Raw genomic sequence first — 27,640 nt, forward strand, 5'->3', positions numbered from 1 at the left:
AGCACCGTAAACTTGAAGACACCACCTAGTCCATTCGTTTGCCCCATTAGGCCCACTGAGTTTGAAGCTGCAAAATATGGTGCAGCCTATGGGTTCAAATGTACTGGGTCACTTCACAGCTAAGACTTCGTCTGTTTCTGAAACCCCCAAGAAGCTGACACTACCAAGTCCCCAGAGCAGAGTGCGTGCTCTCCGGACCTGAGGGCGGTCTTCTGAGAACAGGATCCAAATCCCTGCTTACCCCCACCCTGGGACCTGCCTGCACTTGGGGTTCCCCTGCCCCGGCCCTGTCCGCGCACCGAGAACTGCCCTTGCAGCGGGACCAAGACACTGGAAGACGCTGGAGGGGCGCTGCCCACGACGGCCGCGGAGGCCTCTCAATGGGACTGCCCCCAGCATCCCGCCGACAATCCGGCGCTTCTTCCCAGTCCCCACCTGCCGAGATTGTCCAAGTTTAATACAATAAAAAATTCGGTGCTGTGCATTTTGTAGAACAGCTGCCAACGAAATGGGTGTGTGTGTGTGTGTGTGTGTGTGTGTTTGAGAACTTAAAGATTCCAGGCCATTTACAATTGGCCATCCGACTCTTCCAGGCCAAGAGCCAACCCTGGCAACAGTCCCGCGATCTGGCTGCCGAAAGACAGAGGGGGCGTGAAGGCGCAAAGCAATGGGTTGTTTCGCCAGGTGCCGGGGCACAACGCTCTGGCTCCCAGAACGCGCTGCGAGCGGCAACCGGCGCCTCGGTGACGCCATCATCCCGCGCTTCGCCACTCTCCTCTGCGCAGTCGCGGCCGGAGCGGCCGGGCGGCAGTCGCTCGGGAGCCGCGGGAGGTTGAGAGCTGGCGGGCTGCCGCCAGGGATGCTGCAAGGCGCCCCGCCATGCAGCCGGCCGAGATCCAGTTCGCCCAGCGGCTGGCGTCCCACGAGAAGGGCATCCGCGACCGGGCGGTGAAGAAGCTGCGCCAGTACATCAGCGTGAAGACTCAGAGGGAGACAGGTGGGCGCCCGGCGATCAGCCGCGCCACATGGCGGCGGGGCCGGCGCCGAGCCGCCGGCGGAGCTCTGGCTCGCGCTCCTGCCGCGTGCTTCCCTGTGTTCGCACCGTGGGAACCGCTGCCTGCTAGGTCTAGGCTGGTTTTACGTTTGAGGGACAGGCCGACAGGGGCAAGGTAGTCTGCTGGAAGTCAAGTGAGTGAGGAAGCTGCGATTAGACCCGGTCTGCGCGACCCCGCACCTGTACTGTAAATACTAGGCTCAGCCTGGCCTGTCCTGCTGTGCTCCTCGGTTCCCGCCATCACCAGACCAATACCTTTAGGAGCTGGGGTTATGGGAGAGAAGACCATCCCTGCCCTAGAGGAACTGTGCGCGCAACGCTGGGAGGGTCGATCGCTGTAGCGGAGCTTGGACAGTGTTATAACGGATGTGGCAGTCAGGGAAGGAGGGAGCTTCTCCACCTAGGCTGGACCAGCAAGGCCACCCTGGGGCGATGTTCGGCGTATCTGAACAGGGGCGGGAGGAAGAGGGAGGCAAACTTGAGGAATGGCTAGAAGAGACCAGTAAGTCAGGGAGGGTGAGGCCGAGTCACGTTAGGGGTTGTAGTTGGATTTTAACTGCAGTGGGTGCCATTGAAGGATTTTGTTCCCCTGATGCAAAATGTCCTATAGATCCTTATGCCCCGGCCCCCTGACCCTCCGAGGTGTGCGCTACAATGAGATGGAGGTTTTTCTATTGCGCTAAGATAAAGTTTGATTTATTTACTAATATGTTCAGGGTCTACTTGAAAGAATAGATATTAATCTCCCCTGTACCGACATTGTACAAGCCTAGAAGAGAAATCGCGAAGGGCCACCCCGGGGAAAAAAACAAAACATAATTTTACGGGAAGTCTGCTAGAAAGAGGAATGAAGACCAAAATTCCTGACTTAATTTTGTGAGGATCTCTCTGACAGACTTAATTTACTCGTATGGTTTCAGGTATACCAGATATATTGAAGGCTCTTAAACCTAAATTTCTAGCCCAGGCCTTTGCTACTTCAGCTCCGCGGTGCCCTGCTAACCTGGTGTCTCCACCTGGATGTCCCACGGGCACCTCAGACTCAGAATGCCTACAAGTGACCCGTTTTCTTCTCCCCGAAACCTGATCTCTTCTGCTGCCCTCCGCCCCTGTGCTCTCTGATTTTCTTCCCACTGTCCCCTCAGACTAGCTGGGTATATGGTGTTGTCCTGGACTCCTCCCTTCCTCCCCCACCGCGCATCCGATGTCCCTCGGTCCTACCTTTTCATCTCCCGAATTACTCTTCTGGTCCGTCGTCTTTGTCCCATCTAGGCTTGAGCCCACCCTCCACAAACCAGCCCAGAGTCGTCTTCCTAAAACACCACCACCACCTTCCTAGAAATCCGGGTCTGCACGTGGTCTCCCACCCCCTCCCCAATACGACTGCCTCGTGCTCCATCAACAGCAGACCATTCCTGTCTCCCACCCCCTCCCCAATACGACTGCCTCGTGCTCCATCAACAGCAGACCATTCCTGTCTCCCACCCCCTCCCCAATACGACTGCCTCGTGCTCCATCAACAGCAGACCATTCCTGTCTCCCACCCCCTCCCCAATATGACTGCCTCATGCTCCATCAACAGCAGACCATTCCTGTCTCCCACCCCCTCCCCAATACGACTGCCTCGTGCTCCATCAACAGCAGACCATTCCTGTCTCCCACCCCCTCCCCAATATGACTGCCTCGTGCTCCATCAACAGCAGACCATTCCTGTCTCCCACCCCCTCCCCAATATGACTGCCTCGTGCTCCATCAACAGCAGACCATTCCTGTCTCCCACCCCCTCCCCAATATGACTGCTTCGTGCTCCATCAACAGCAGACCATTCCTGGGTCCTGGTGGCCAACACCCCACCTCTCACCTCTCTGCCTTTGCTTCTCCAGTGCACACCTGAAAAAATCCCACCCTTGTCCTCTCCCAGTATTGAGTACCACTTTCCTTGTCCCACCCCGACCCCACTACGGTTCTGAAATACCCAGTTTATCTCTGTCGTAGCGCTTAGCCACTTCGCTTCTTAATTATCTTTGTGTGTCACTCTTCCCCCAAACATGGCAAGCTTCGACTGTTTTCTTAGCTGCAAGTGGGGGCGCACCCAGGCGTACAAGGGCCTGGCCGTGTACAAGAACAGAAGGGAGGCCAGATGCAGTGCAGGAGGGGCTGAGAAAGAACCAGATGCTCACACCCCCTTGGTGAGCAGGTCCAGGTCCTGAAATGCTAAGGCAGGGGCATGAGGCCGCGGGTTTGCGTCAGCGCCCCAGGGTTTTGTCTGGTTGGCGCCCATCGCACCTGGAGTCATTTGTCCGCTGCCTGTTGTTCAATGGAGCGTGGTGGGCCTTCAAAAAACTAACTGTAAAGTGAATTTTGTAGACAGTGATGATGGGGCAAAATAAAGAAGGTCTCTGCCACAGCTGTGCTCCATCAAAGTAGAAAGACAAGCTCGGAAATAATCGCCTGACGTTTGAATCTTATCGACAGGTTCTTTTTTTTTTTTTTTTTCTTTGCGTCTTGTCTTGGCATAGTAAAGAGAATCTGAGATTTTACTCTTACAGATACATAAACTCTCCACCAGCAGCATAGCTCTGTGATTTTAAAAACAAGTTAGAAGTCTTTGTACTGCTTCAGGCAACTAAAGGCTGCCCTAGTGCTTTGCCTGTTCGTGTTGCTATTTCCAGCACAGAATGATCGCTGTCTGTGGCTTCGCTCAGGAGGGCTCATTGTCCTTATTATTCAGTCTTGTATGTGGCAAATACGAAGGGAGTGCTTACTGTGTGCTTTTATTACTGTATACTCTATTCTTGGCACTGGTAATGCAGCTGTGAACAAAACAGACAAAAACCCCTGCCTGTTTTATCAATTCTGCAACTTGAATTTGCATTCTTGGTTTCTTTTGGTGGCACATACAATAACAGTGCATCTTACGGTTGGTGGGTGTTAGTTGTGTGGCGGTAATGGGAGAGATGAGTGTTTTTCCATACTGATAGTTTTAGGGGGTCTCTCGCCCCAGTGGTGGTAATGGCTAGGAGCTATACCTGTTCCGATCCAGGTGTGGGTTCCAGCATATCACTTCACCCCCACCTGAGACGGCTCCTGTGCTCTTTCGTGGTGAGGCAGGCTGTTGGATTTTCTCATTTCAAAGCTTGGTATTTCCTATGTCCACCGCTCACTTTCATTTCATCTCAGTTGTTTGAAACTAACTAAACCTGTATGGTTGTCAGAAACTTAGTTGTATTAAGAATCTCAACAGGTCGAGATGCAGTTGTGGAACAAAACTGCTTTGGATACTTATTGGGTTGGACAAAAAGTTCATTTTTTCCCCCATAAGAACTGAGATAGCTCTCAGTTGTCTTTAACCTCATTCGAAATAATGTTGTTAGGTTGTATTGTGACAGCTGTCCCATCAGCGTGCATTTAAAACAAAAACTTACCAAAACTGGTGAATTTTTGTATAGCCATTTTAATATTAAAGGTGGAAGAAAATATGCAACATTTTTGGCATATTGTGCTTTATTATTTCAAGAAAGGTAAAAAGACAACTGAAACACAAAAAAAGACTTGTGCAGTGTATGGAGAAGGTCCTGTGACCAGTCAAACCTGTCCAAAGTGATTCGAGAGGTTTTCTGCTAGAGATTTCTCGCAGGACGATGCTCCACGGTGGGGTAGACCATTGAAGTTGATAGCAATCACAGTGAGACACTGAGAACAATCAGTGTTATACCACATGGGAAAGAGCCGACATATTTACAATAGCCACATCAATAAAGTTATTGGTGAAAATGAAAAATGTGTCTTATTTTACAGAAAAAACGTACAGACTTTTTGGCCAACCCAATACTTCACCTTCAGAGTTTTGAAAGAAATTAAATAATGAACATTTCTCTGTTTTGCTTTAAATACTCCAAAAATGGGTACCTTGTTTTTACCAGCTAATTTCCTGGGTGAAAACAAGGGGTTTTTATATTTATGTTGAAAATAGATATTTTAAATGAAAGAAGAGCTCCAACAGCCTATGGGTAGGAAACAGGAGACAATCCTAATACCCACAAATCGAACAGTGCTTTGCTCTTACAGAATGCTTCTCATACTTGCTCTTAATTTTGGCCTGAATCATAAACATTATATACAGCATCTGGCACAAATAATGCTCCTTTTTATTACAAGATCATAAGCATGTAATTCTTTAACATAACAATATCACACTCAAGCAGAGCCTGTGGCATTTTAGGTGAAATGTTCAAATTAAAACTATAAATTATTACACCCATATTATTACCCTTCCAACTACACTCAAGTAGGAGTTACTTCTGCCGGACCCTGAATGTCATGGTGAGGAAACAGGCCAGCTGAATGAGGGGCTAGCGCCAGCCCTGTAACCCACTGCACTGCAACTGTAACACCGCATGGCTAGTAAGTAGCAAGCTGAGGCTTGAAGGAGAGTTTGTTTCCATTGTACTACTTTGTTGCCTCTCAGAGGATGAAACAATCAAAATATGCTTGCTTGCTCTCCAGCTCCATTTCCTGCGCACCCTCTAGGGTCTGTTCATCACAGTTACTTTGTTGAAATCTGTTTTCAATTACAGAAACGTGTGGTACCTCATTTTGTATCTTCACCCATTGAAGGTATGGGTTGTCCAGAGAAACGAATTATCACTTAGAGTTAGTTTGAGATTCTGGCGCACTAGGAAGAGCCATCTGGAGATATACACTGTGTTATTTTTAAGTGAAGAGGGCCAGAGCACAGAATATGTAGAACGTGATGCTATTTAGGTCTCTCACACACGCACAACTGTGCATTTTTGTATCACATGTCAGTAAATGCATAGGAAAGATCTGGAAAGATACACATCAGGAGATAACAGTGGGCCTTCTGAGAGGAGACTGAGGTTTGGGAGGCAGTGAACACGCATTTATGATTGTATAATTTGTAGTATATGAATTTTTTGCAATGAAAATGTTTTTATTGGTTAGGACTCTTGCGATTGCACCTTGACAAAACATCCGAGCCGCCCTAGTTTTAAGGGGAGGAAACTGAAACAACTTCATGCAAAGTTCAACTAAAGACACAGACCCAGTTTTTCCCTATAGCAACTCTGCTGCCCCCAGATTGGTTTCATTCTCAGGCTCCCCATCCCATGGCAAGGTGGCTGAGCGCAGGTCCAAACTCTGTCTTCTTTTAAGTCTACTGGGAGAGAACTGGAGATTTTCCCAAAGCCTGAGCAGGGGGATCTTTATCTGTGGGGAGTCCATTCTTGAACCAGCCCTGTGGCCAAAGGAATTCATGCTGGTTTGGCGTAAGCTCAGCACACTGCTTTGCCCCAGTGTGGATGAGTCCAGCCCAGACCACTGCCTCCTTCCACAGGCCCTGCCTTAATAGTGGGCAGCCCTGGAGGGGAAAAAGGTGTAGCTGCCCAGCAAGAATTACGAATGCCCAGTACCGAGCCTCATGCAGAAACCAGTGTTGTGTAAATCCAGTTCATCGGTGTTCATGCTTTTCTAGTTTCATAATGAAGAGTTTTCTAAACAAGAAGACAGACAAGAGCCCACAATAACACTTTGGTGATATCCTATAGGTTTTTTTTTGGGGGGGGGGGGGGGGTCTTTTTATTAAGGAGTATTTCAGGTACATAAAAAGTCTACTCATTAGTCAGCTTCAGCATTTATCAGTACCTGGCCAGTTTGTCTTATCTGCCCACTTCCTGTTTCCCCCTAAATCCTTAAGCAAATCCCACGCATCATTTCCTTTCCAGGCATTTGGTATGTATCTCTAGAAGATAAGGACTCTTTTTTTTAACAGAACCACAGTACCATCATCACACCCTTTTAAAAAAATTCTTAATATGAAATATTCAAGCTGTTGAATTTCTCCCATCATTTCATAATTTTTAAATGACAAATCAGAATTCAAACAAGACTTATTACATTTGGTTGATATGTCTGTTGAGACTTAAATTCTAAAAGTTCTTATCCATCTTTTTTTTTCCCATGCCATTTATTTGCTGGAGAAACTGGGTCATTTGTCCTGTAGAGCTTCCCACATTTAGGGTTTTGCCGTCTGCATCTCATGGTCTCATCTGACATGTTTCTCTGTCCGCTGCATTTCCTGCAAACTGGTATTAATATTTAGATCTGACGAGATGTAGGTTAGTTGGGGGAGGAAGAAACTTTCCTCTACCCTTCAATGTTTGGCTGGTCTAATAAGTAAATCAAAGTGAGGCAGATTAATGAAAGTGGCCAAATTTTATGACATGTACATATGGGAACCCCATATACATGAGAGAGTCACAGACTCCCACGTACAGGAGAGGTTCAGAGACAAAATGAAGTATTGGGGGTATGTGACATTCTGAGCTGGGGAGGCACCTGGGGCTTCAGAGGGGAGGGGGGCCATTGCAGGGTGATAAGAAAGGCAGGTGTCCTGTAATTTGTTTGTCCTGCCCTATAGGTGGGTCAAAAAGTGATTTCTGGTTATATTTAATGAGCAAGGGCCCTGATACAACTTCATTGGGGGAGGGGTAAGACTTCCCCTTGAGGCTGCAGGGTCTTGGTTGCCTGCAGCTTGGGACAGTCGTGCAGCACAGAGACACGTCTTGGGCGCCTTGCTCTGAACTCCCATGGCAGCTTGTTCGTTTTTGTGGGGTTACTTAGCAGGTGGTGCTGTGTTCTCCCTATTGCGTCGCATCCAGCATCGGATGAATAATCGCTGATCTTTGTGAGCTGAGATGGACCAGTGGGTTTGTGTGTTGTTGGTCTGATTTATCCATTTTAAAGTTCTCGGTAATTTTTAACCTAATGTTTTAGCAGCCGTTGGTGATCCTTTAGCAGCTCAGGTCCACTAATTCCTTAGTCTTGACGTAAATGAGAATAAGCACAGGGTCCTTACTGGGCTGGACAGGATTTCTGCGGTCGGGCTGCAGCAGGCTCGGTTCCGGAGGAACTGCCCCCTCACCCCACACTTGTGTTGTGTTCTTGGTAGGCAGATCCCCAGATGTGGCTTCTTTGTAACAGGAGGAGAGAAAAGTCAGTTGGCGAATCATTTGCCCAAGCTCTAAAGGAAATGCACTTCAATAAACTAATTTTCCTGTGGTTTCTGGTATATTGGTCTTAAGCAAGAATATCAGAAAGAAAATGCACCATCACAAAATTGTTGTTATACGAAAAGTTTTTAGTAACTTGGAAATCAATACCCATAAAGGTAAAATTTCACTCAGAATACACTAATTAAACTTCATTTAGTCCATCAAAAGGATATTTGTCACTTTTTTTGGTCACTTCTTAATTATCTTCGGGAGGATTGAAGTCACATTGATTCTAAATACATACTTGTTACATTTCCCTAGTAAATCATAGGTTGCTGCTCCTAAAGACTTTTCTTAGTACCTGCTAGTGCTATATTAATAAAGACCATTTGTAAGATACGTTAAGACTGGAGGATTTGGTTAATTCTCCACGGGCTTGGAAACTCTAAAAGTTTCCATTTTCCTGGTTTTATGATTGCTTATGTGACTCAGCAATTACTCCATGACACCTGGGGTTGACCCAACAGAAAGAAGACTGTGCGAGCGTGCCTTGCGGCTCGGTCGCAGGTGGTACAGACAGAGGTAGAGGGCTTAAATAATGAGAACAAGGCTAGCCAAGGGCGTGCCGGTTAAAACAAGGCTGAAGTTGCCCAGTAAGTGAAAGCCATAAACAGGAGCGGGGGAGATCAGGGTATAGCCAAGTGTGACCTCATAGCAGGATCCTTAAAAGGGTCATCTTAGCAAAAATATCCCAAAGCTTTGTCACTTTCTCTGGGGCCAGTTGTATGAGACTTGAGCAAGTCTTGCATCTTTTGTAGGTTTTACATTTTTACCTTGCATGACCGATGGAAATGTTGCTGTGCAGGGTGAAAGGCTAGTTTAAGCAGAGGGGCACCTTGGGGAACTCATTTTATGAATGAACACTCCATTAATTAATTTTTTTGTTGTGACGACATTTGGTTCCTTACTATACTCGAGTAACGAGGACATGCCGTCACTACCACCCTGCCTCCATAGCTGATAAAACTGCGTAATTAATATGTTGTTTTGTAACAATGGGGAAATGTGCGCTTCAAACAAAAAAAGACCTCCGCAGATGAAAATGTATGTGGCGTTATTCTCACCACTCACGTGGCAGTTCTGAACTTCAAGAAGGAAAAAGTGAGGACTCTGAACTAAGATTTTTGTGTTGTTTTGCCCTCTAGGAGGTTTCAACCGAGAAGAACTTCTAAAAATATGGAAAGGACTCTTCTACTGCATGTGGGTGCAGGAGGAGCCCCTTCTGCAGGTAACACGCACTTCCCTGTCCTGTTGCTGGGTCCCTGGCCTGTGGAGCTGAGAGAGACTTGCTGTGCCAGTCCCCTCATGTGCCACGCTGAAAAGCCTTGCTTCAAGGATTCCCTGTCGCCTCTGGTCACGTAGAAGGGGGTGCAATGTCTAAGCCTTGAGGTTAATTATCTTTCCAAATAACAAAGAATACACGTACATGAAAGATTATTATTTCTCTGCCATAGTTTCATGGTTCTGTAGTAGATTTTAGTTACTTAAAGTTTTTGTTAGTTTGCTGGTATTTGTGGTCAAAAATGTCATTGTCATAGCACTAGTCTCAGAACCTCTGAGCAGCCCGGACTCCGGGCCAATCGCTGCTGCAGATTAAGTGGGTGCCCGGAGCTGGACAGCCGCCTCCCTGGGGTCAGGGTCTTCACACAGCCCTTAGCAGTTCCGCATCTGATGCCCCCTCCATTGAAGTCAGCGGGGACCGGCACAGATGTGCGCGTGATCTGGACCACCTGCTGAGTGCACTGCTCCCCACCCCCACCCCCGCCGCCTCAACTGTTTAGAAAAAGGACTTTCACCGAGGAGCTTTGTTATAATGTGCAAAAGCGAAATGGAGGGACGAGCCTTGAAACGCCCTTTGAGGCCCTCTGGTGGGTGACACAGGACGGGAAGCGTTTACCTGCCCAGGTTTTAAGGCACAGCGCTGCCGCTTTGGCTCCCCTGAACACGTTTTGAGCATGATAGCATGGCAGAGTGTTTTTAAGTCACATTCAAAAGTAACAGTCAGCATCTCTCGTGGAGGAGGGAAACGTGACGAGAACATCACTTTTGAGTCTGGGAGTTCTTTGGAAACGGCTGGGGGAGACCCGAGGTCGGGTGAGGTGCAGACGGTATTCACGAGGGTCTGTCTTTTCTTACGTAACGCACCAGCAGAGTTCCTTTGGTGACACGCCCCAAGGTAGGTGCCCTCATAGACCCAGGCGACCACATTCTCCCCACACACAGGCTTGCTGCGCTTCCGTGGCACTGCGCCCAGGACAGGGCCTAGGAAGGCACTGTTCCCTGTGCTCCCGCCACCCCACTGCTGCCGCCTGCCCCTGCGCCAGCCAAGGAGGAAGCTTGCTGGTTCCCCTCACCGAGCTTCCTGCGGTGACAGTCCCACGTCTAACTGCGGCAACGCCTGCTTCTGGGGCATCTGTGTTTCTGTTACTGGGGGGATTACGATAAACATCTCTACTTAAGCTTTAATATGGTCTTAAAGCCAGGAATTGACAGCTAGTTTATTTCTTCTGTAGATGATTTGAACGAATAGCTAGAGGTACTCTTTCAAACATGCAGCTTAAACAAATCTCAGAGGCGTAGGGCATTGGCACAGCAGTCCTGTGAAATTGGGGTGTCGCATTTATATGAATTTCGATAACATCCACCTGCACACTCCGTAGTGAAAGTGACATTGGAAACAGTGGTACAGGCTCCCGCCTGCCCAGCAGGTGCGGGAGGGGTGCTGGCGTGTGCTGTCATCTCAGTGTGGCCCCATAATAACCCCGGTGTCTCCTGCACCCCACCTTTGCAGGAGGAGCTAGCCAACACGATCTCCCAGCTCATCCACGCTGTTAACAACCCAGAGGCCCGTAAGTCTTGATGTTTTCGTGACTTTCAAAACTTCCTTGTTTTTCAGATTTGGTAACTTGCCTAGGATATCTAGTCCATATTATTTATTCACCTTTTTTCCAAGTTTCCACCTCCGAGTGGTCGAATTTAACGTGAGCCCAGGGTTGCCGGTGTGTAGATGTCAGGTGACACACTTCTCCCGTGGGCGGAAACTGTGGTAACCTTGGGTACTAACTCTGACGGGGGGACAGGTTTCTTGTGGACTGCCACACTGGCCATCTCAAAGAGACCCAAAAGTACTTTAAATAATAATCCTCCAGAATCTCCAAGTTCTGAGTCACTTTCACACTCACGGAAGCTGTCTCTGCATACGCCAGTGTGCGCAGTAACCTCCAGGTGCCAGGTTTATCCTCCAACCAGAGCCACTGAAGGTTGTCAGTGGTAATAACCTGTAAAGTAACCCTCCTCTATCGAGAAGAATGAACGAAAGGAGACATTACTTCTGGAATGTTCAGGCTCTGATTACTTGCAGAGGACGAAAGAGACGGCAGGATGAGTTCATTCTGCTCACCACTCCTGAGGACAGAACATCCCAATGGCCTCCATAACCCTCCGTGGTTCTCTGAACTTTTGCCGAGTCTCAGCTGACGTGTAATGAACAAAATTCTACATGTGGAATATAGTGTAGGTTTTCACGTATCAAGAGAGCTTTGTGCAAAGAGAAGTGAAGCAAGAACAATCAAAAATTTCCGTGGACAGCATGCTAGTTTCGTGGCTCAGAAGAGAAAAATAGAATGTTTTGTTTTGTGGCTCGCCCAGCCGGCACTGAACGTGAAACAGAATGCTGAGTTTCTGCACGGGCCGTCCAGGCGCCCAGCGAACCTGCCGGCTCTGGCCTGTCAGCTCTTGGTGGGCCGGAAAGACCAATAGACACGGCTCCAAAAATCTTTTGATTTAGAAACATAGCTTTCAGTGGATAGAGAAAAGTGTTCCAGAGAGCATTCTAGTTGGGCATTAAGATATTACCAGTCTTGCCCTGGCCAGTGTAGCTCATTTGGTTGGTGCATCTTTCCATAAACCAAAGGGTTTCAGGTTCTATCCCTGGTCAGGGTGCATACCTAGGTTGCGGGTTTAGTCCCCAGTCCAGGTGTGTGGGAGAGGCAACCGATTGATGTTTCTCTCACATCAGTGTTTCTCTCCCTCTCTCTCCCTCCCTTCCCCTCTCTCTCAAATCAATAAGCATGTCCTTGGGTGAGGATTTAAAAAATTTTTTTTCAAAAGAGATTACCTGCCTTCCTGTACTATAATGTGCCTTTACTTAAATGTAAATGAAATTATTGAGGGTATTTAATGATTGACCAAATTTTCTAGCAATCCAAGAATTCTTGAGACAGGTAAATCAAGCATAACCCTGGCTTGTCTCTTGTCATTGCTTTTGTGCTGCGCGGTCGCGTGTCCACCTGAAACCGCTTGCTCAGAGCCCTTTTGTCCACCGCAGAGCACCTGTTCCTTCAGACCTTCTGGCAGACTGCGAACCGAGAGTGGGCGGGGATCGACAGGCTGCGCCTCAACACGTACTACACGGTGAGAGCGGGGGGCCTCGTCCCAGTCCCTGCGAGGCTCGCGTGAGGGAGAGGATGCTCAGCACCTTAGGAACAGTGGGAAGGTTTGTGTGCGAAGCAGAGCGAGTTCTAGGCTTGCAGAGATGACAGGACTGTGCAAACGTTAGACGGCTTTGAACCTGTGTGCAGGGGCCCCTGTCTTGCCCCTTTTAGCTGTTGGGGGTGAGCCTGGGGATCTTTAGTTAACCTCTTGTGTTCCAGAAGATTGTTGTCGCTATTTCTTCATTTGGGGACCCAGGCCCCACCCAAGCCATTGGCCTCGCCCCGCTGAGCTGATCAGTCATTCTCACACAAGTTGTCTGTCTTCAGCTGATCCGCCTGGTCCTGAGAGAGTCCTTTGAAGTTCTGAAGCGGACCGGCTGGGAAGAAAGGTTGGTACACTGTTAGGGTTACCGTGTGGTGGCCTGAAAACTTCTAAAGGAGCAGTGTGTTTTCAAGCCTTTCAGTTAACCAGCAAGTATGAATTGCCTGGTCTGGGTCTTCCACTCTGCTGAGTTCTGTGAAAGGCAAAAATCCCCTTTTGCGTAAAGAACTTAAAATCCAGCAGAGCGATATAAAAGGGTTGAGTGCACATGAGAGTCCGCTTTTTGTACTGATTTCAGTCGTTGCTTTTTCCCCTGGAAAACGCTCTCGGCCTCGCAGCTTGTGCAGCGGTGCAGGTGCAGCGTGAGACTGAGGGCCACGTCTTCTGTGGGGGCGGGGCTGTGGGCCTGCCGAGTCAACAGTCCCGTGTGTTTTCTTTAGCCGCGTCGAGCTTCTTCTCGATGTCTTGATGAAGGAAGTCTTGCACCCTGAGAGTCAGTCTCCCGATGCGGTGAAATTCCACTTCATTGACGTTTATCTGGATGAACTGTCCAAAGTAGGAGGGAAAGAGGTGAGAAACAGCCTGACACCTGCCAGCGGAGCCCCCAGCTCGCCGACCGGGCTCTGGCCGTCCTTCCGTGCTCGTGGGAGCTGGGGTGGCGGGGACAAAGGGCTGGAAAGGAAACATTCTTTAGCGTGCAGGTGGTTATCTGGATTTGGGGTTGTGAGCAATTTTTACTTTTTTCTTTTTCACAAGTGTTCTGCAGTGAACAGGGATTTTTTCTTAATTTAAGAAAGTATGTAGTTTTTTATTGTTATTCAATTACAGTTGTCTGCCTTTCTCCCATCCCTCCAAAAAGTATGTATCTTTTATTTAAAATAAATCCCTGACCGCAGTCTCTGATGGTATTTGCACAGAACTGCGCTGTGGAGGAGGCAGCATGGAGCAGCGCTGGCCGGACTGGGCGGCGCTCTCCAGTCACTGTGCCAAGGTGCCCAGGAGGCTGGAGGACGGCCACGGCCATTAGCCTGGCTCCGGCGCCTGGGCAGCCCGCGCACCATGCATTCGGGCATCGTCGGTGTCACTCAGTCCGATTCAGCCCGTGAGAAAAAACAGGTGGTTCCCTTTCCAAAAACATTGGAAAGGAGAAAAGATTCTTTTTTCCTTTATTTTTATTTCTTTTTGCCTATTTTCTTTCTAAATTACAGCTTTTGGCAGATCAGAATCTCAGGTTTATTGATCCATTCTGCAAAATTGCTGCCAAGACTAAAGAGTAAGTGATTCACATGTGTTTTCTTCCTGCAGTTGGTGCTGAATTGGGGGTGGGGGAGGGGGTTGTTTTGTGCCGTGAAGCACGATGCAAGGTAGCTGGGATGGTTGCTGGGATGGTTGTCAAATGCGTAATACCCAATGGAAAGACGTTTGAAGCTGTGAGTCGTAATTCGGCTCTTCTAGCGTTGCTGTTTGACCCAGTCATTCCAAGAGTCACACCCTCCCCCACCCAGAGTTCAGTCCGCTGTCTATCTGTCCTACTGCTTCCGGCACAGAGCCCCCCGCTGACTCCTTACAGCCACAGTTGGCTAGCACAGAAGTGTGTGCAAAAATACAAGTGCTCGCTGAGCCGCCAATCAGTGGCACCGGGCCCTGGGGAGGCTGAAATCGGAGGGTCAGTGACTCCCCCTCTCCTCACTCTGTCCTCTGTCAGAAATGAGGTCCAGACCATTGGTTTTAATCACATCCTCTTTGCTGTGCTTCCCCCTCAGCCATACACTGGTGCAGACTATAGCTAGGGGTGTTTTTGAAGTCATTGTAGATCAGCCTCCTTTTGTACCTGGAGCTGCGATGGAGGAACTGCAAGCTCAAGTGGGTGCCAGCCACCTCTCTGAAGAAGAGAGGGCTGCAAACGAGGTGACGTGGAGGAAAACATTCAGTAAGAAGAAGACAGGTGAGAGAATTGCCTCAAGTAGTCTTTCTCTTTTTTAGCTAAAGTCCTTATCAAACACTGTTTAATACATTGGTTGGGGTCTCACTGCCTACCTCCCAGAATTCATCGGGTGGCTTGGACGCCACCTGAGACAGGAAGCGGGTGCACATTTCAAACCCCTGTACCCGTGCCAGGGAGACCCTGTGCCTCCCACGCGATTCTGTTATCTCCCAGGATGGCGGGCCTTTCTCCGAGGGTTTTCCCGTTGTTGCTGTTGCTTTGGGTGGTGTTTTTGTTGTCTTGGCTTTTTGGTTGTATTTAAACATCCTAACGTGGACTGGAATCTGCCGAGGGCCCTTGATGGGAGACCTGATGCGCAATTCTGTTGTGAGTGCACGCTTGTTTCCGTGGCCTTTCTGATCTCCAAGTTCCTTTGGGCTTCTTTCTCTTGAGGTGTTTCAGTGCCAACTGTGAGCTCTTGCCATTCCGACCACTGCTGTGTCCCTGAGGTCAGGGAGAGAGTGTACGTTGAAGTCGTGGCCCATCAGAGCTGTGGCGGCGGCTCACGGCATCTCGGTGTGCAAAAAATGGTCAGGGCATACCTGCACTTGCGAAATGTTGTGAAGCCACTGAAAAGCAGAATTTTCAAAAACCAGTGACCACAGGAAGTTTAATGTTTTTGCAAGCAGGACACAAAACTCAATGTGCAAAGAGCCTGATTTCTTTATTTTAATCCTCACCCAAGGATATGTTCTTACTGATTTCAGAGAGAGAGAGAGGGAGAGAGAAACACTGATCAGTTGCCACCTGTATGCACCCCAACTGGGGATCAAACCCACAACCCAGGCAAGTGCCCCGACCAGGAATCAAACCGGCAGCCTTTTGGTGCAGAGGACGATGCTCCAACTAAGTGAGCCCCCCAGCCAGGGCTGATGTGTATTAACATTTACATGGGCCTTAAATAACCTTGGAGGATATAATAGCCCTACATGGCAGAGTTGTGAGTGGCTTCTGTTTGCTTCGTACTTTTGTCCGTTTTCCTAAATTTTCTACATTGATCACATACTATTTTTTTAATCAGGAAAAAAACAAAAAGGGAAAGAAGAAACATTTTAATTTTAAATTCCCCATAGGTGACAGGTTAACTAAAAGCACCGAGCAAACTCTGCGTGGTCATGGCCGTTGTCTCCAGGCCCCCCTGCCCGCCACATGTCTGTCTAAACCGGAGGTGGCTCCCCCTTCAGGAGCGCCTGCAGTGTGGGTGCCGTCCTGTCCTCTCTGTGCGCTGAGCCCACACCACTAACGCGCCCCTAGGAATCCAAAACAGTACAAGTTTGAAAAGCCGAGTTGTCAATAATTCTTTCAATTATTCAGTTACTGTTACATTTTGCTTTGAGACATTGTGTTTCCTGAGGCAGCCCCATGACCTTTGAGTACCACGGTACAGACTTTGTCTACAGCACAAACCTGCCTGAAGTTAGGCACGGGGTCCTGACTCCGCTCTCACCCTCCCAGGCCAGAGCCCGCTGTGCCTGAGTCCCTGGCCTAGGGACTGCTGTCCCCTGTCGCTGTCTGGAAGGCAGGCATGTGTGCTGGCAGCGTGGAAGGCCACGGAGGCTTGTCTGGAATAGATTGAAAAGACAGAATTTGTGATTGCTCCCAGAGGTGCTTCCATGTCCAGGGGCTAAAAAACCAAAACACCTTTGGGAAATTTTAAATGTATTTGCAGAGCTTTTCTCTTTAAAGAAATTGTTGTTTTGACTCGGAGACACCTAATTAGACGGTGGTTCCTTCAGAAGTAGTCATTGCTGAGTAATTGAAGAATTTTGTCTTTGGCTGTGTTTTGATAGCACTGGTCAAATGTCACTCCAGGAAGGACGGAATCAGTGATGAAAGTGAGGGAGACAATGGTGGCAGCGTGGAGGACACTGGACCACTTCTCCAGGTTGGTGGCAGTTGTTGCTTTTCATAGAAGATAGAGTAGCTGTGGAGTGGCCTAATTGGGAATTAGGGTCAGAGCTAATTAAACTCTCAGGCCTAATGTGTAAAGTCCTTTTCATCCCTTCAGTCACTAGTGTCACCTTCTTCGTAATGAGCTTATTGGAGACAAAATTAAATATGATGGATTTTGAAAGACGTCAGGCTTCATTTTGGCTTGAATGGCTAAGATCTGTTCTATTCCATTCTGCAAAGTCAGCTCAGTAGTGCTTTTCAAATAAAGTTCACTATGTTACCAAGTGCAAATTAGAAAAGAAAGAATTACAGCTAGTTCTTCCCAGAAGAAATAGAACACATCTTTCAAAGATCTTCCTCAAGCCCTTGATGGCCAGGTCCGAGTGCATGCTTGTCCAGGCGGTCCTCCGTGAGAGCTTCCAGAGCCCCACACTGCGTGTTCTGTCACTAGTGGGTGTGCATTTCCAAGTCGGGTTACTGCGGGTTTATGTTAGTTTTTCTTCTCTCATAGTTTGACTATAAGGCCGTTGCTGACCGACTCCTGGAAATGACCAACAAGAAAAACATCCCTCCCTTCAACAGGAAACGTCTCTCCAAACTAATCAAGAAGTACGTATTGATTGAGAGGATGGCACTGGACTCTCATTCACGTTCAAGTCCAGCCCTTCCCTTTGTCTCACGGTGTGGGACACACTGTCACCACTTATCTTTTATTTATAGCCCATATGTACACACACACACACACACACACACACACAGGTAAACTGCAATGTTTAGTGACGACCGCGCCCGCCTGCCCTCCAAACCGTTCCGGTCCTGCTCATCAAATGCAGCCATACTCAGCTCTTGTCACTGTTTCTCAGTGGTGTAAAAAGAAGTCTACTGGCCACATCTACGATGAGTGGACTGAGAAACTGCGGCCTGAAAGTGCTGCTGCGGTGTTGACCCACTGGTGCGCTGCCGACCTGGGTGGGGAGGGGTGCGGCTTTGCGTCCAGTCCCCCACCTCTCACTATGGTTATGCCGAAGTCATCATTAATATCCTATGACTGCACCAGTAATTCGCTGCAGGGCCGGTGACGTATCATGATTGATAACATATGACAGCTGAGTTTGACGGCGCCCCACCGGAGCAGGCACTGTTCTGAGCGCTTAAATTAGCTCATGTTAAGGAAAGCCCCATAAGGTGGCTTCTATAAACTTCTCATTCGACCCATAGGTTAACTCAGGCACGGGGACATCACCGCCACTGCCCAACTGCCCAAAGTCATAGCTCCCAGACATGGGGCGGGACTCACACTTCTGTCCACTGGCCCGGGCTCTGCCCCCCCCCCCCCCCCCGGTCCGCACAGCCCTGCTCGCTTCCATTGTGTTCCCACGCACTGAAATCTTGTAGACCAGACACTACTTGGCATCTCTCCATGTGGAAAACTAAGAGGAGAGCTAAGCAGGGGCGGAGATCTAAGCTGTTTCAGCCGAGACAACCGAGAGAGGGCGTGCCCTTCCTTTGGGCTTTTGTGCTGCGCTGCCTCCTTGGCCTCCCCTCCTAGAGGAAAAGGAAAGTGACTTACAGATACCATTTTCTTTTTTTAAGTTTTGTGCCTTTGTTTACAGAAAGAAGGGATTTCTTAATGAACTTCTGTTGTTTTCTTTTTCAGATTCCAAGATCTCTCTGAAGGTGAGGATGTCAGGGGTTTAGAACTGATCTTCTTACCTAAATATGGACCTTTCCAAGCGCATTTGTGCCAAATAGTAAAACGCAAGATTGAACACATAAGAAATAGCAGTGGCCTTTACCTTTGAAAGGTCGTCAGTCACACCACTTGCAGGCACAGCTGAGAGAAGCCCTTAGAAGAACCAGTGTGGGGCTATTTTTTTTTTGATCTTGCCCACCCGGTCCCCCCCTCCCAGGGACCAGGCTGAGCCAGACACAAGGGCTCCCAGAGCAAGGGGTAGCCTGGAGGGCGTTGGGGGTAGGGGGTTATTTCAACAGGAAGGATTTCCGTTGGCCCACCCAAGTTTCAGTTTGACCCTTTAGGAAGAACAGTTGATCTCTCAGACGCCCAAAATTTTGCTGACTGCTAAGATCACATGTCTGTCGCCTGGGGAAAAGTTGCTTTCTGTAAACTTCGTTGCCTTTGAGCAACTTGGTGGTGCACTGTCCCCTGTCCCTGGGCCCCCTGGGGGTGCTTAGAACAGGGGGTGCTTAGAACAGGGTGTGCAAACCTGGCAGAGACAGCACAGCCAAGCCCTGGGGTTGAGCTAGAGGCTGCCGCCACCCAAAGCTTGCAGCCCCTTGCTGTGAGGGAGGAAGCCACAAAGTTGTTTGAAGTCTGAAGTTCCTGTGTTCAATAGCTCTGAGGTTCGGGTTGGAGAAGTAGTGAGAACGATGATAAAGAGGCAAAAATCGAGGTTAAAAACCTGCCTGTGTGGCGTGGGGAGGGGGCGTGGCTTTTAGGCCCCTGGGGGTGGCTGCGAGAGTCTCAGAAAGCTGACTCATTGTGATTCGGTGCCCAGCAGGTGGTATACCTCCACTCAGTTTTGCTGAGGACATTTCTACTGATGAAGATGACCAAACCTTCAGTCAAGGAAGGCATAAGAAAAAAGGAAATAAACTTTTGGAGAAACCCGACATGGGAAAAGGGAAAGGTGAGGTAAAGGCTTGGGACCTGCAAGGCCTGAGAAGAAGGGGTGGGCAGCCCTCAGGGGCAGCGGGCGCCTTTGCAGGCCTGGGAACCTCTGACCACTGTCTCCACAAATCATTACAGAGCAAAAGCTTTGCTTTTATGGCTGAAAAGTAAAGATTGTTTCCACATGTTTGCTTTTCTGGGGAACCCACCTCCCCTAAACAAAAAGCATTTGTTTGCTCCTGGTGGCATATGTGGAGAAAGTGCCTGAGGACACGGAGACGCTAGAAACACACCGCCAGTGAAGCATTTGTTTTATTACCGCCCTGCGTCTGTGGCGTTTCCCTTTGGCCTAAAAACTAGTGGAGATCTGGGTGTATTTCAGTTCCACCTACGTTGAAAGAGGCATTAGGAAGGTTTCTAATCACAACTGGGAAGGGGAGGGAATGGGGCCAAGGGGACAACTAGAGCTCAGGTGTGCTGAGGATCAGAGCCACTCCCACGGCCCCAGAGTCCCCCACGACACCTGCTGTCCGCTCGGTGGTGGGGCGCCTGTTTATTGATTTGTGTGTCCTTCTAGGAAACACGTTCTTCATGGTTGGAGGGGAAGAGAGGAAAGGCGGTATTCAGAAGAGGAAAAGGAAAAAGAAGAAGAACCACCTTCAGCATGAACACTTAGGGTCAAGGGACAAAGCCATGCCCCCAGAGCAGAATGGGGGCAGTGAGCCAGAGGCAGGTCCAGGAAGAGCACGGAAGCTGGGCGTGGTTGAGCTGGGGGCAGGGGCCGCCCCTGGCCCTGAGGAGCAGAGCAGCTCAGAGCGCCCCCCATCCCACCGTCCCATGCACAGCAGGAGGAAACGAGCGAGGAAGAGGAACCCACGGTTCCGAGGACTGACCTCAGAGTCAGCAGCGTCACCTCTGGAGGACTTGTGTCAAGGTGGCCTCAGCAATGGTCACAGTCAGGCGCTTGTCTCCCAAGTTTCCCCTGCCAGTGGAGCTCCGGCCCCTAAGAGGAAGCGGAAACTCAGGGCCCCCTGGATCAATGGTAGCCCCCCAACACTGGCCTGGCCCCCACCCCAGGAGGAGGGCCCTGCAGCAAACCCAACAGATGGAGAGGATTGCCCAGCCTCCCTGCCCCAGGGTAGGAGACTAAAGAAAAAGAGGGGGGAGCCCGGCCATCTTGACCTCTACAACCCACACATGCAGAAAACTGCCATCTTCAAAAAGAGGAAAAAAATGAAAGAGATGTTGAACTTGGTTGAACACAGCAGAGTGTTGGAATCCGAACTCAGGCTCGTCCAGACTCTGGTAAGGCGACTGGGTTCCAGGCAGGGTGGCCAAGGCTCCTGTGCCGAAAGACCGGGGGCCCTTGCCTCCTCGGGCCCCAATTTAGGGGTTGGTGGGAGCAGAGCAGACCTCTGGGCTAGTTGTGGTTCCTAACCCCCTTTACCAGTGAGTAAAGAACTGTGACTGAGACTCGGTGGCCAAGGCAGTTGTCATGCTGCTCCACTCCCTCCCCACCCCCACCCCCACCCCCACCAGGCTGCTCACTCCAAGGGGCTATGGAAGGGCCACATCAAGCTGGGAGAATTGTCCCTGTGGCCCAGGCAGGCACACTGCATTGCTGTATCAGCAGGCAGGTGAATGTCCCATCAAACACTGGTCTTGATTTTCTTCAACTCATGGCCATTCCTGGACCCAGCGTTCTGTGTGGCTTGTCTTTTCAGTGAAAAGACTTTCGTCCCGCTTGGATCTCTAGAGCCAGATAGGAACGAGAGCCAACCAGGCTCTGGACCTGCTTGTCACCCCCTCACTCTGGACACACAGTGTGTCTGTGCCAGCGGTCGGCACACAGAGTCATCAGTGCCCAGCCACGCCTGGTTGCGTGCTGCTCTCACTCGGAGGCAGAGATGAGTAGTTGTGACAGACACCTTATGGCCCTCAAGGCCAAAACCACCTGCTCCTGGCCCTTTGTGGGCAGCTTGCTGCCCCTGCCAAGTGCTTGGGTTGCATGCACTGCTGTGCCGCAGTTGTGATGTCCAGGCCTCTCCAATGGGATGAGCGTGAGTGAGTTTCTGGTCAGTAAAAGTCCCAGCTGGGGAAAACAGACCACTCGCCTGGACTGCAGGAAGTCTGCTGTCACCCTGGACCTTCCCCCGATGAGCTGTGTCACTGTGTCACCTTCTCTAGGCTCTGCAGCCTCCGCCCTCCACTCACCATTCATTCGATGCTTTCTTCACTAAGAATGTCAGAGAAAATTCCTTCTTCACATCTCATTTCTCAGGCCCCTGCACCCTCTGTTAGAACTGGGATGGTTGCGAAATAAATGACAGGGTTATCGGAGGTTTTTCGTCCCGAAGGGGGCGCCATGTCTCTGCATCTCTGCCTACAGGAGTGGGGCGGCGTGTGGAAGAGGACCCCTGGGTGTGCCCCCCATGGGTTCTGCTCGGGGAAGGCAGCCAACTTCCAAGCCAGGGCCACCAGAGACTGGCCAAGAGCACCAGAGTGACATCAGCCACGCTGGGTTTCCCAGACTCCTGGGGTCCCAGAACTTGAGTGGGGTCTCTGGGCAGGTGGCAGTCTGGTGTAGAACTCCCAGTGGACATTCATGGCCTGCCTTAAATGGACCTACAGGACCTAAGCAAGAGGCCACACCCACTTTCATGCGAGACTTCCTGTGTACAATGGTGTCTCTGATCAGAAATGAAAAAGTGAATTATTTAATAAGTCACGTGCTGCATAACAACACTTCAATCACCAGCAGACTGTCTATGCAACAGTGGTCCCCTGATGCTCTAATGGAGCTGAAAGATTCCTATTGCCACGTGACGTCACAGCCGTCCTACTGCTTTCTGAAGAGAGTACCACCTCTAGAAGAGCCTCAAGCAGGTCACCTAGGGGCTGTTCCAGAAGCAGGCGTTGCTACCATAGCAGGTGGCAGCTCCCGGCATGTCACTGCCCTTGGAGGCCTTCCTGTGGGATAAGATGTGGAGGTAGAGGTGGTGGCATTGATCCTGACCCCATGCAGCCTGAGCTAATGTGTGTGTTTGCAAAAGGTTTTTAAAATGGAAAAGAAAGGAATAGAAAAAAACTTGTAGAATGAGGATATGTGGAAAGAAAACATTTCTGTGCAGGCATATAATGTTTTTGTTTTCAGCTAAGTGTTATTACAAGAGTTGAGTTAAAAATGTTTAACCCTAGCTAGATGGCTCAATTAATTGGAACGCGCCCCATACACCAAAAGATTGTGGGTTTGATGCCCGGTCGAGGCACGTGCAGGAGGCAGCGGATAGGTGTTTCTCTCCTCTCTCTCTCTCTCTCTCTCTCTCACACACACACACACACTGTCTCTCTTTCTCAAATTAATAAAAAACATGTACTCAGGTGAGGATTTAAAAAAAATAAAGTTTATAAAGTAAAAAGGTTACAGTAAGCTATGATTAATTTATTGAAGAAAGAAAAGCATGTTTTATAGATTTGTGTTGTCTAGATGTACAGTGTGCGGTAACGTCCGAGGCCCTCACACACTCCCCACACAGCCCCTGACTCACCCAGAGCCCCTCCCAGTCCTGTGAGCTCCACTCGTGGGAAATGCCCCAAACAGGGCCCTTTATCACACGTGCAGTCCTCTTCCTGCGCCTTCTCCGTGTTCACAGACACACCAGGTCCAACCACCGGGTCAGTTGCCTACAGCGCGCAGTGTGGCGCACACTCCACGGGCCTGCAGCGCGGGAGCGAGGCTGTACCGCAGAGCCTGGACGTGCCGTACTGTGCCCTGTGGGTGTGTCTAGTGCCTCTGTGATGTTCACACACGATGAAATTGCCTAACCGCACATTTCTCAGAACGGAACCCCCTCTTGAAGCTGTGCGTGACAGTAAGGTGTCTTTGAAAGGCAGAAACCTTCAAAGCACGGGACTGAGTTGGAGACAAATAAAAATGGGTCTTGTGGCTGAAAAGATAAGAACCCTCCCAGCCTGCTGGCATGGAGCCGTGGTGAAGTGGCAGTCTTGCTCTACTGAGCAAAACGGGCTGTTTGCAAATCCGCCTCTGGAAAGAGCGAGGTGTGGGGTTTCGGAGCTAGTAAATGGGTCTCGTCTGAGCCGCTCTGCCATCTGTGCCCTCAGCCCCCATGGTGTCTGCACCCCCTTGTCCCACTTTCCCTTCCTGTGTGTGTGGGGTTGGCACAGGTGTCACTGGGTGTGACCTCCCCTGTCCTCTCGCCCCTCCCTCACAGGGGAGCAGTGGAACTTTCAGCCCTTTGAAGAAGAAGAAGCTGAGGACCGAGAATGACTTTGTGAAATTTGATACCCCCTTCCTACCAAAGCCCCTGTTCTTCAGGAAAACTAAGAGCAGCCCTGCCACCTCTGTGACCCCTGCTATGCAGGTAAGCGCTGAGACCACACCAGAGGGGCTGTGTGTGCTGGGCTGGGGCGGAGCTCAGGAGCTCAGCACGCAGCTTCACCTCTGCTGCTGTCCACGGTGCCCAGGCTCCTGTGTGGGGAGCCCAGGTCTGCTGTGCAGGCTGTGCCAGGACTCCAGGGGGGCCCACGTTGGCTCTGGGACTGGCCCAGAGGGATTGATCAGGGGTGCCTCATCGTAGAACTCATGGGAAGAGGGGAGATCTAGAGAAATGGGTAGTGAAGGGGGTGGCGGGAAGCCCCAGAGAGCCCAGGGTTTACAGATCCGGTATGAGGGAGAGGAGATGAAACTGGCAAAGCTGGTGTTCAGAGAGACGGGGATTGAATCTTTGTGGGCGCGTTACTCAGCTGGCCGGCGATCTGGGAAGACGGCGGGTTTGCACCCTAACATGCGTCTCACGTTTCCTTTCACGCCAGCCTTTTTACAAGGGGAAAAGTGTAGGCGAGGGATTTGGAATTCAGGAAAGAGGCTAATCGGACAAAAGCCGCAGTCCGGCCGTCTCCCTGACACCCTTTCATCCGCTGGTTGGTGATTTTCCATCTGGGTCCTGTGTCCTGTGTCCTGCGTCCTGGGCAGCCGACTGTCTCTCCCTGGAACACAGTGCTCAGACACCACCTTGACTGCACAGGTCTCCTCTGGAGCACAAAGGTCAATCCCTTGTGGTCTCCTGGAGTCCCGCCTCCCGTTCCTGAAACAACAGCTTTTTACATGCATTAACTACTAGGCTTATTAACTGCTACCTAAAACTACAAGTTTCCAACTCTTGAGTCCCCCATCAGAGGGGCCTGCCAAGGACACTCGTGGGTATTCAGGCTGGTAGAAGGAGCGGGTGCAGTTCCCCACTCATGGTGGGTAAGGGTGGGCCCTGTTCTGGGAAGCCAGGTGAGGGCCATGAAGGGAAGTACCACTAAAAAGTGGGACATGGTGCAGACCAGCATATGCCGGAGGCTCATCTGGGGTTGCCTCCAGGAGATGGAGGTCTTGGTGGAGCTGGGGGCACAGGTCCTGGGCTGGCCCTGCTGGGGAGACACAAGTAGGTGCTGTTTCAACAACCTGGAGCCCGCAGACTGGCCACTGCCTGTTTCATAGTTCTGCACAAGATAACTTTTAGGGGTGCCTGTAAATGACTCCGGGCTTACAGACATCAGGTTCTGCTCATAAAATGGTAATGTTGAAGCAAAAGTGGTATGAGGTAGAACTAGGATTCACACAGAAATGTGGGGTTCTGGGGAGGAATTTGAGAGTACAACATAATGTAAAATGGGTCAGCTTCTAGACATTTTTCAAATACGAAACAGTCATTTTTTTTAATCCTCACCCGAGGACATGCTTATTGATTTTAGAGAAGAGGGGAAGGGATGGAGAGAGCGGGAGAGAGAGAGACAGGGAGAAACATCGATCTGTTTCCTCTCCCAGGCGCCTTGACTGGGGAGCGAACCCGAAACCTAGGCACCTGCCCTGACTGAATCTAGCCCTTGACCTTTCAGCTTACAGGACAATGCTCCAACCAACTGAGCCACACCAGTCAGGGCTCAGCATAGTTAATTTTGATGAATAGTTAAAACATTCAAATCCCTTTGGAGTCCTGTGCACAGAAAGTTGGGAAATGTGGGTCCATCGCCCACGGAAGCTTGGTCCCATCATAGGTGTAATGTGACCAGCTTCATTTCCAAGTTAAAGCTGAAACTCTGGACACAAGGAATGGGCGCTCTTTATAATTTTTCAATGGTGAACCTTCTCCTGTAATGTAGGAGGTTTCAAACATGGCAATTTTGCTTTGCTTTCTTCCTCGGGAGGCAGAGGTAGGAGTCAGCGGCGGGAGCCAGCGATGAAGCAGGTTACTGCAAAGTGGTGCTGGCGCCGCACACCTCACATACCTGTCATACGTGCTTGCAAAAGCATCACATGCAGCTCAGGCCCGGGGCATGCGCAGCGAGGTGCTGATGAGGCATGGAGGCGGACACGGGCCCCTGGGCCTCACCTATGTGCTCCCGGTGGCTGATGGGCACCTGTGAGCACTCAGGAACTCTCGACAGACAAGGCACCTCAGCCGCTTTGTACCTCTCCCTTACCTCTGTGATGGTTTTCTTTCTTCTGCAGCTCAACAGGACACCGTCCAGCTCCAAGAAGGTCACCTTCGGGTTGAACAGAAACATGACTGCGGGTGAGTGCAGGCGTGCCTGTGTTTGGGGTCCACTCCCCGGGAGGACGGCCCTGACCCTGTCCAGAGGCAGGTTCAGTCCCTGGCTGAGTCCAGCTTTTGTCCAGGGGCAGTGGTGGTGGGACCTGGGGGGTTGGTGCATGGAGATTTCTGGAGCCTCTAGAAGGTGGTTACCTGGGAGATGACATGAACAGCCATTTTCCCAAGCCCACCTGCCTAAAATGCATTAGTTGTCTTGGCCTGAGATTTAATGGTCTGTCAGCTGTAGCCACCTCTACCAAAATTCAGAACCTCCCTGCCCAAAAGATGGGGGAAAAGAGGGATATCTTGTCTTCCAGCTTTTAATATCAGTGTGATTCATTTGTGTTTGTTTTTTTTCAAAGGAAGCCAATGTTTTTAAAAGTATATGAGTTTAAGACCTGGCTCTCTTTAGGGACAAGTACCTGTGTGTGTGTGTGCACGCACACACGCACGCGTGCACACACACACAGGCACAGCTATCAGGAGAGACCTGGGCAATGCCCCGCCCCGCCCCCAGGTCCTGTCTGTATGCTGGAGGCGGTGGGAGGAACAGATCCCAGAAGGAAGGGCTCTTCCTGCAGCTCTTCATTAACCCTCGGTTTCACTCACTACCCACGACCCAGAACAGCCCTGCCCTCCAGGTGCTTCCCTCAAAGTCTATCCAGGTGGCCCTCGGGGCTGGTTCCCTGCCCTCGAGTGAGTGCCCAGGCCCCCGGCTGGGGGGACAGCACGGAGGCAGGACGGAGAAATGATACTCAATAACATGTGGCCTTGCTTTCATCGGGCAGAATTCAAGAAGACAGACAAGAGCATCTTAGTCAGTCCCACGGGTGCCTCCCGAGTGGCCTTCAACCCTGAGCAGAAGCCCCTCCACGGAGTGCTGAAGACCCCCACCAACTCCCCTGCCAGTACCCCGCTGGGGACCAAGAAGCCGCTGACCACCACACCAAAGAGAAGGCCGACGGCTATGGACTTCTTCTAGGAGAGTAGCAGAGTCTTATTTGTAAAGACTGCTTTTGTACAGAATGCTCTATAAACTATAACTTTTAAAAGGCGGGGTGTTTTCTATGGTTTTATAGGTCGTGTGTCTGGGTGTGAGCCGTGATGCTGCTGTGGGCATCTTGGTTGAAGCTTTTGCTATGAACATCGTTCGTGCTGCAGCTCACCAGGGTCCCACGCTTGTGGGTCATTCAGTGCCTCCACGGGTGTGGGAGCCAAGAGCATGTCGACCGTCACCACAAGTGGGCACTGTGGGCATGGGGACAGCCTGGAGTTGGACTCCGCCGGCCCTGGGCGGCACCATGTTTGCCAACCAGGCTGCCCTTCTGGTGATTCTTCATGTAACAGTCTCTTCTTTTAAAAAGCACGTAGTGCTGTGTCCCCATGTTCTGTGGGTGGGTAGCCGTTTCTGATTGGGGCGACTCTTGTCACTGAATCCACAGTGCAGTCATTTTTCCACATGTGCGCAGTTGGGGATGGACCTGCGAGTGGGGGCGGGAGAGCAGAGCCCTGTGGCCCGTGTCCTTCCCTGTGATCCTACCTCTCAGCCAACCCAAAGTGTCCTCACCAGGGGGGCAGCTCCAGCACGCTCACCTGCCCAGGTCACCGTGCTCCGGCCGCTCTGTGTACAGAAGAGTCTGTGCCAGCCACCGC

The 27,640-nt window shown here is 50.4% G+C and overlaps 1 protein-coding gene across 2 annotated transcripts; it reads left to right on the forward strand.

The window, feature by feature from the left end:
• Positions 1-792: 792 nt before the first annotated feature.
• On the forward strand, positions 793-27,042 carry RRP1B (ribosomal RNA processing 1B). 2 transcript variants are annotated; one of them, XM_071220541.1, is made up of 16 exons: positions 793-997; positions 9,273-9,355; positions 10,919-10,976; positions 12,455-12,540; positions 12,888-12,949; positions 13,323-13,452; positions 14,091-14,155; positions 14,646-14,827; positions 16,657-16,751; positions 17,271-17,368; positions 18,417-18,436; positions 19,276-19,407; positions 19,966-20,693; positions 23,621-23,770; positions 25,906-25,969; positions 26,776-27,042. In XM_071220541.1, the coding sequence occupies exons 1-16, from the start codon at positions 880-882 to the stop codon at positions 26,967-26,969; spliced, it is 2,265 nt and encodes a 754-aa protein (XP_071076642.1). In that variant the 5' UTR covers positions 793-879; the 3' UTR covers positions 26,970-27,042. The 2 variants fall into 2 exon arrangements, with proteins under 2 accessions (XP_071076642.1, XP_024417765.2); XM_024561997.3 differs by having other exon boundaries at positions 19,279-19,407.
• The last annotated feature ends 598 nt before the right edge of the window (positions 27,043-27,640 follow it).

The sequence above is a fragment of the Desmodus rotundus genome, chromosome 2, assembly GCF_022682495.2.
Source record: "Desmodus rotundus isolate HL8 chromosome 2, HLdesRot8A.1, whole genome shotgun sequence".
Taxonomy (NCBI): Eukaryota; Metazoa; Chordata; class Mammalia; order Chiroptera; family Phyllostomidae; genus Desmodus; species Desmodus rotundus.

What these genes read in the sequence shown, in the direction of transcription:
- RRP1B (XM_071220541.1), top strand. Translation starts at nt 880, where the DNA reads ATGCAGCCGGCCGAGATCCAGTTCGCCCAGCGGCTGGCGTCCCACGAG. An exon ending in CGACATGGGAAAAGGGAAAG is followed by an intron (nt 19,408 to 19,965) that starts GTGAGGTAAAGG and finishes GTGTCCTTCTAG; the next exon opens with GAAACACGTTCTTCATGGTT. An exon ending in CTGTGACCCCTGCTATGCAG is followed by an intron (nt 23,771 to 25,905) that starts GTAAGCGCTGAG and finishes TTTCTTCTGCAG; the next exon opens with CTCAACAGGACACCGTCCAG.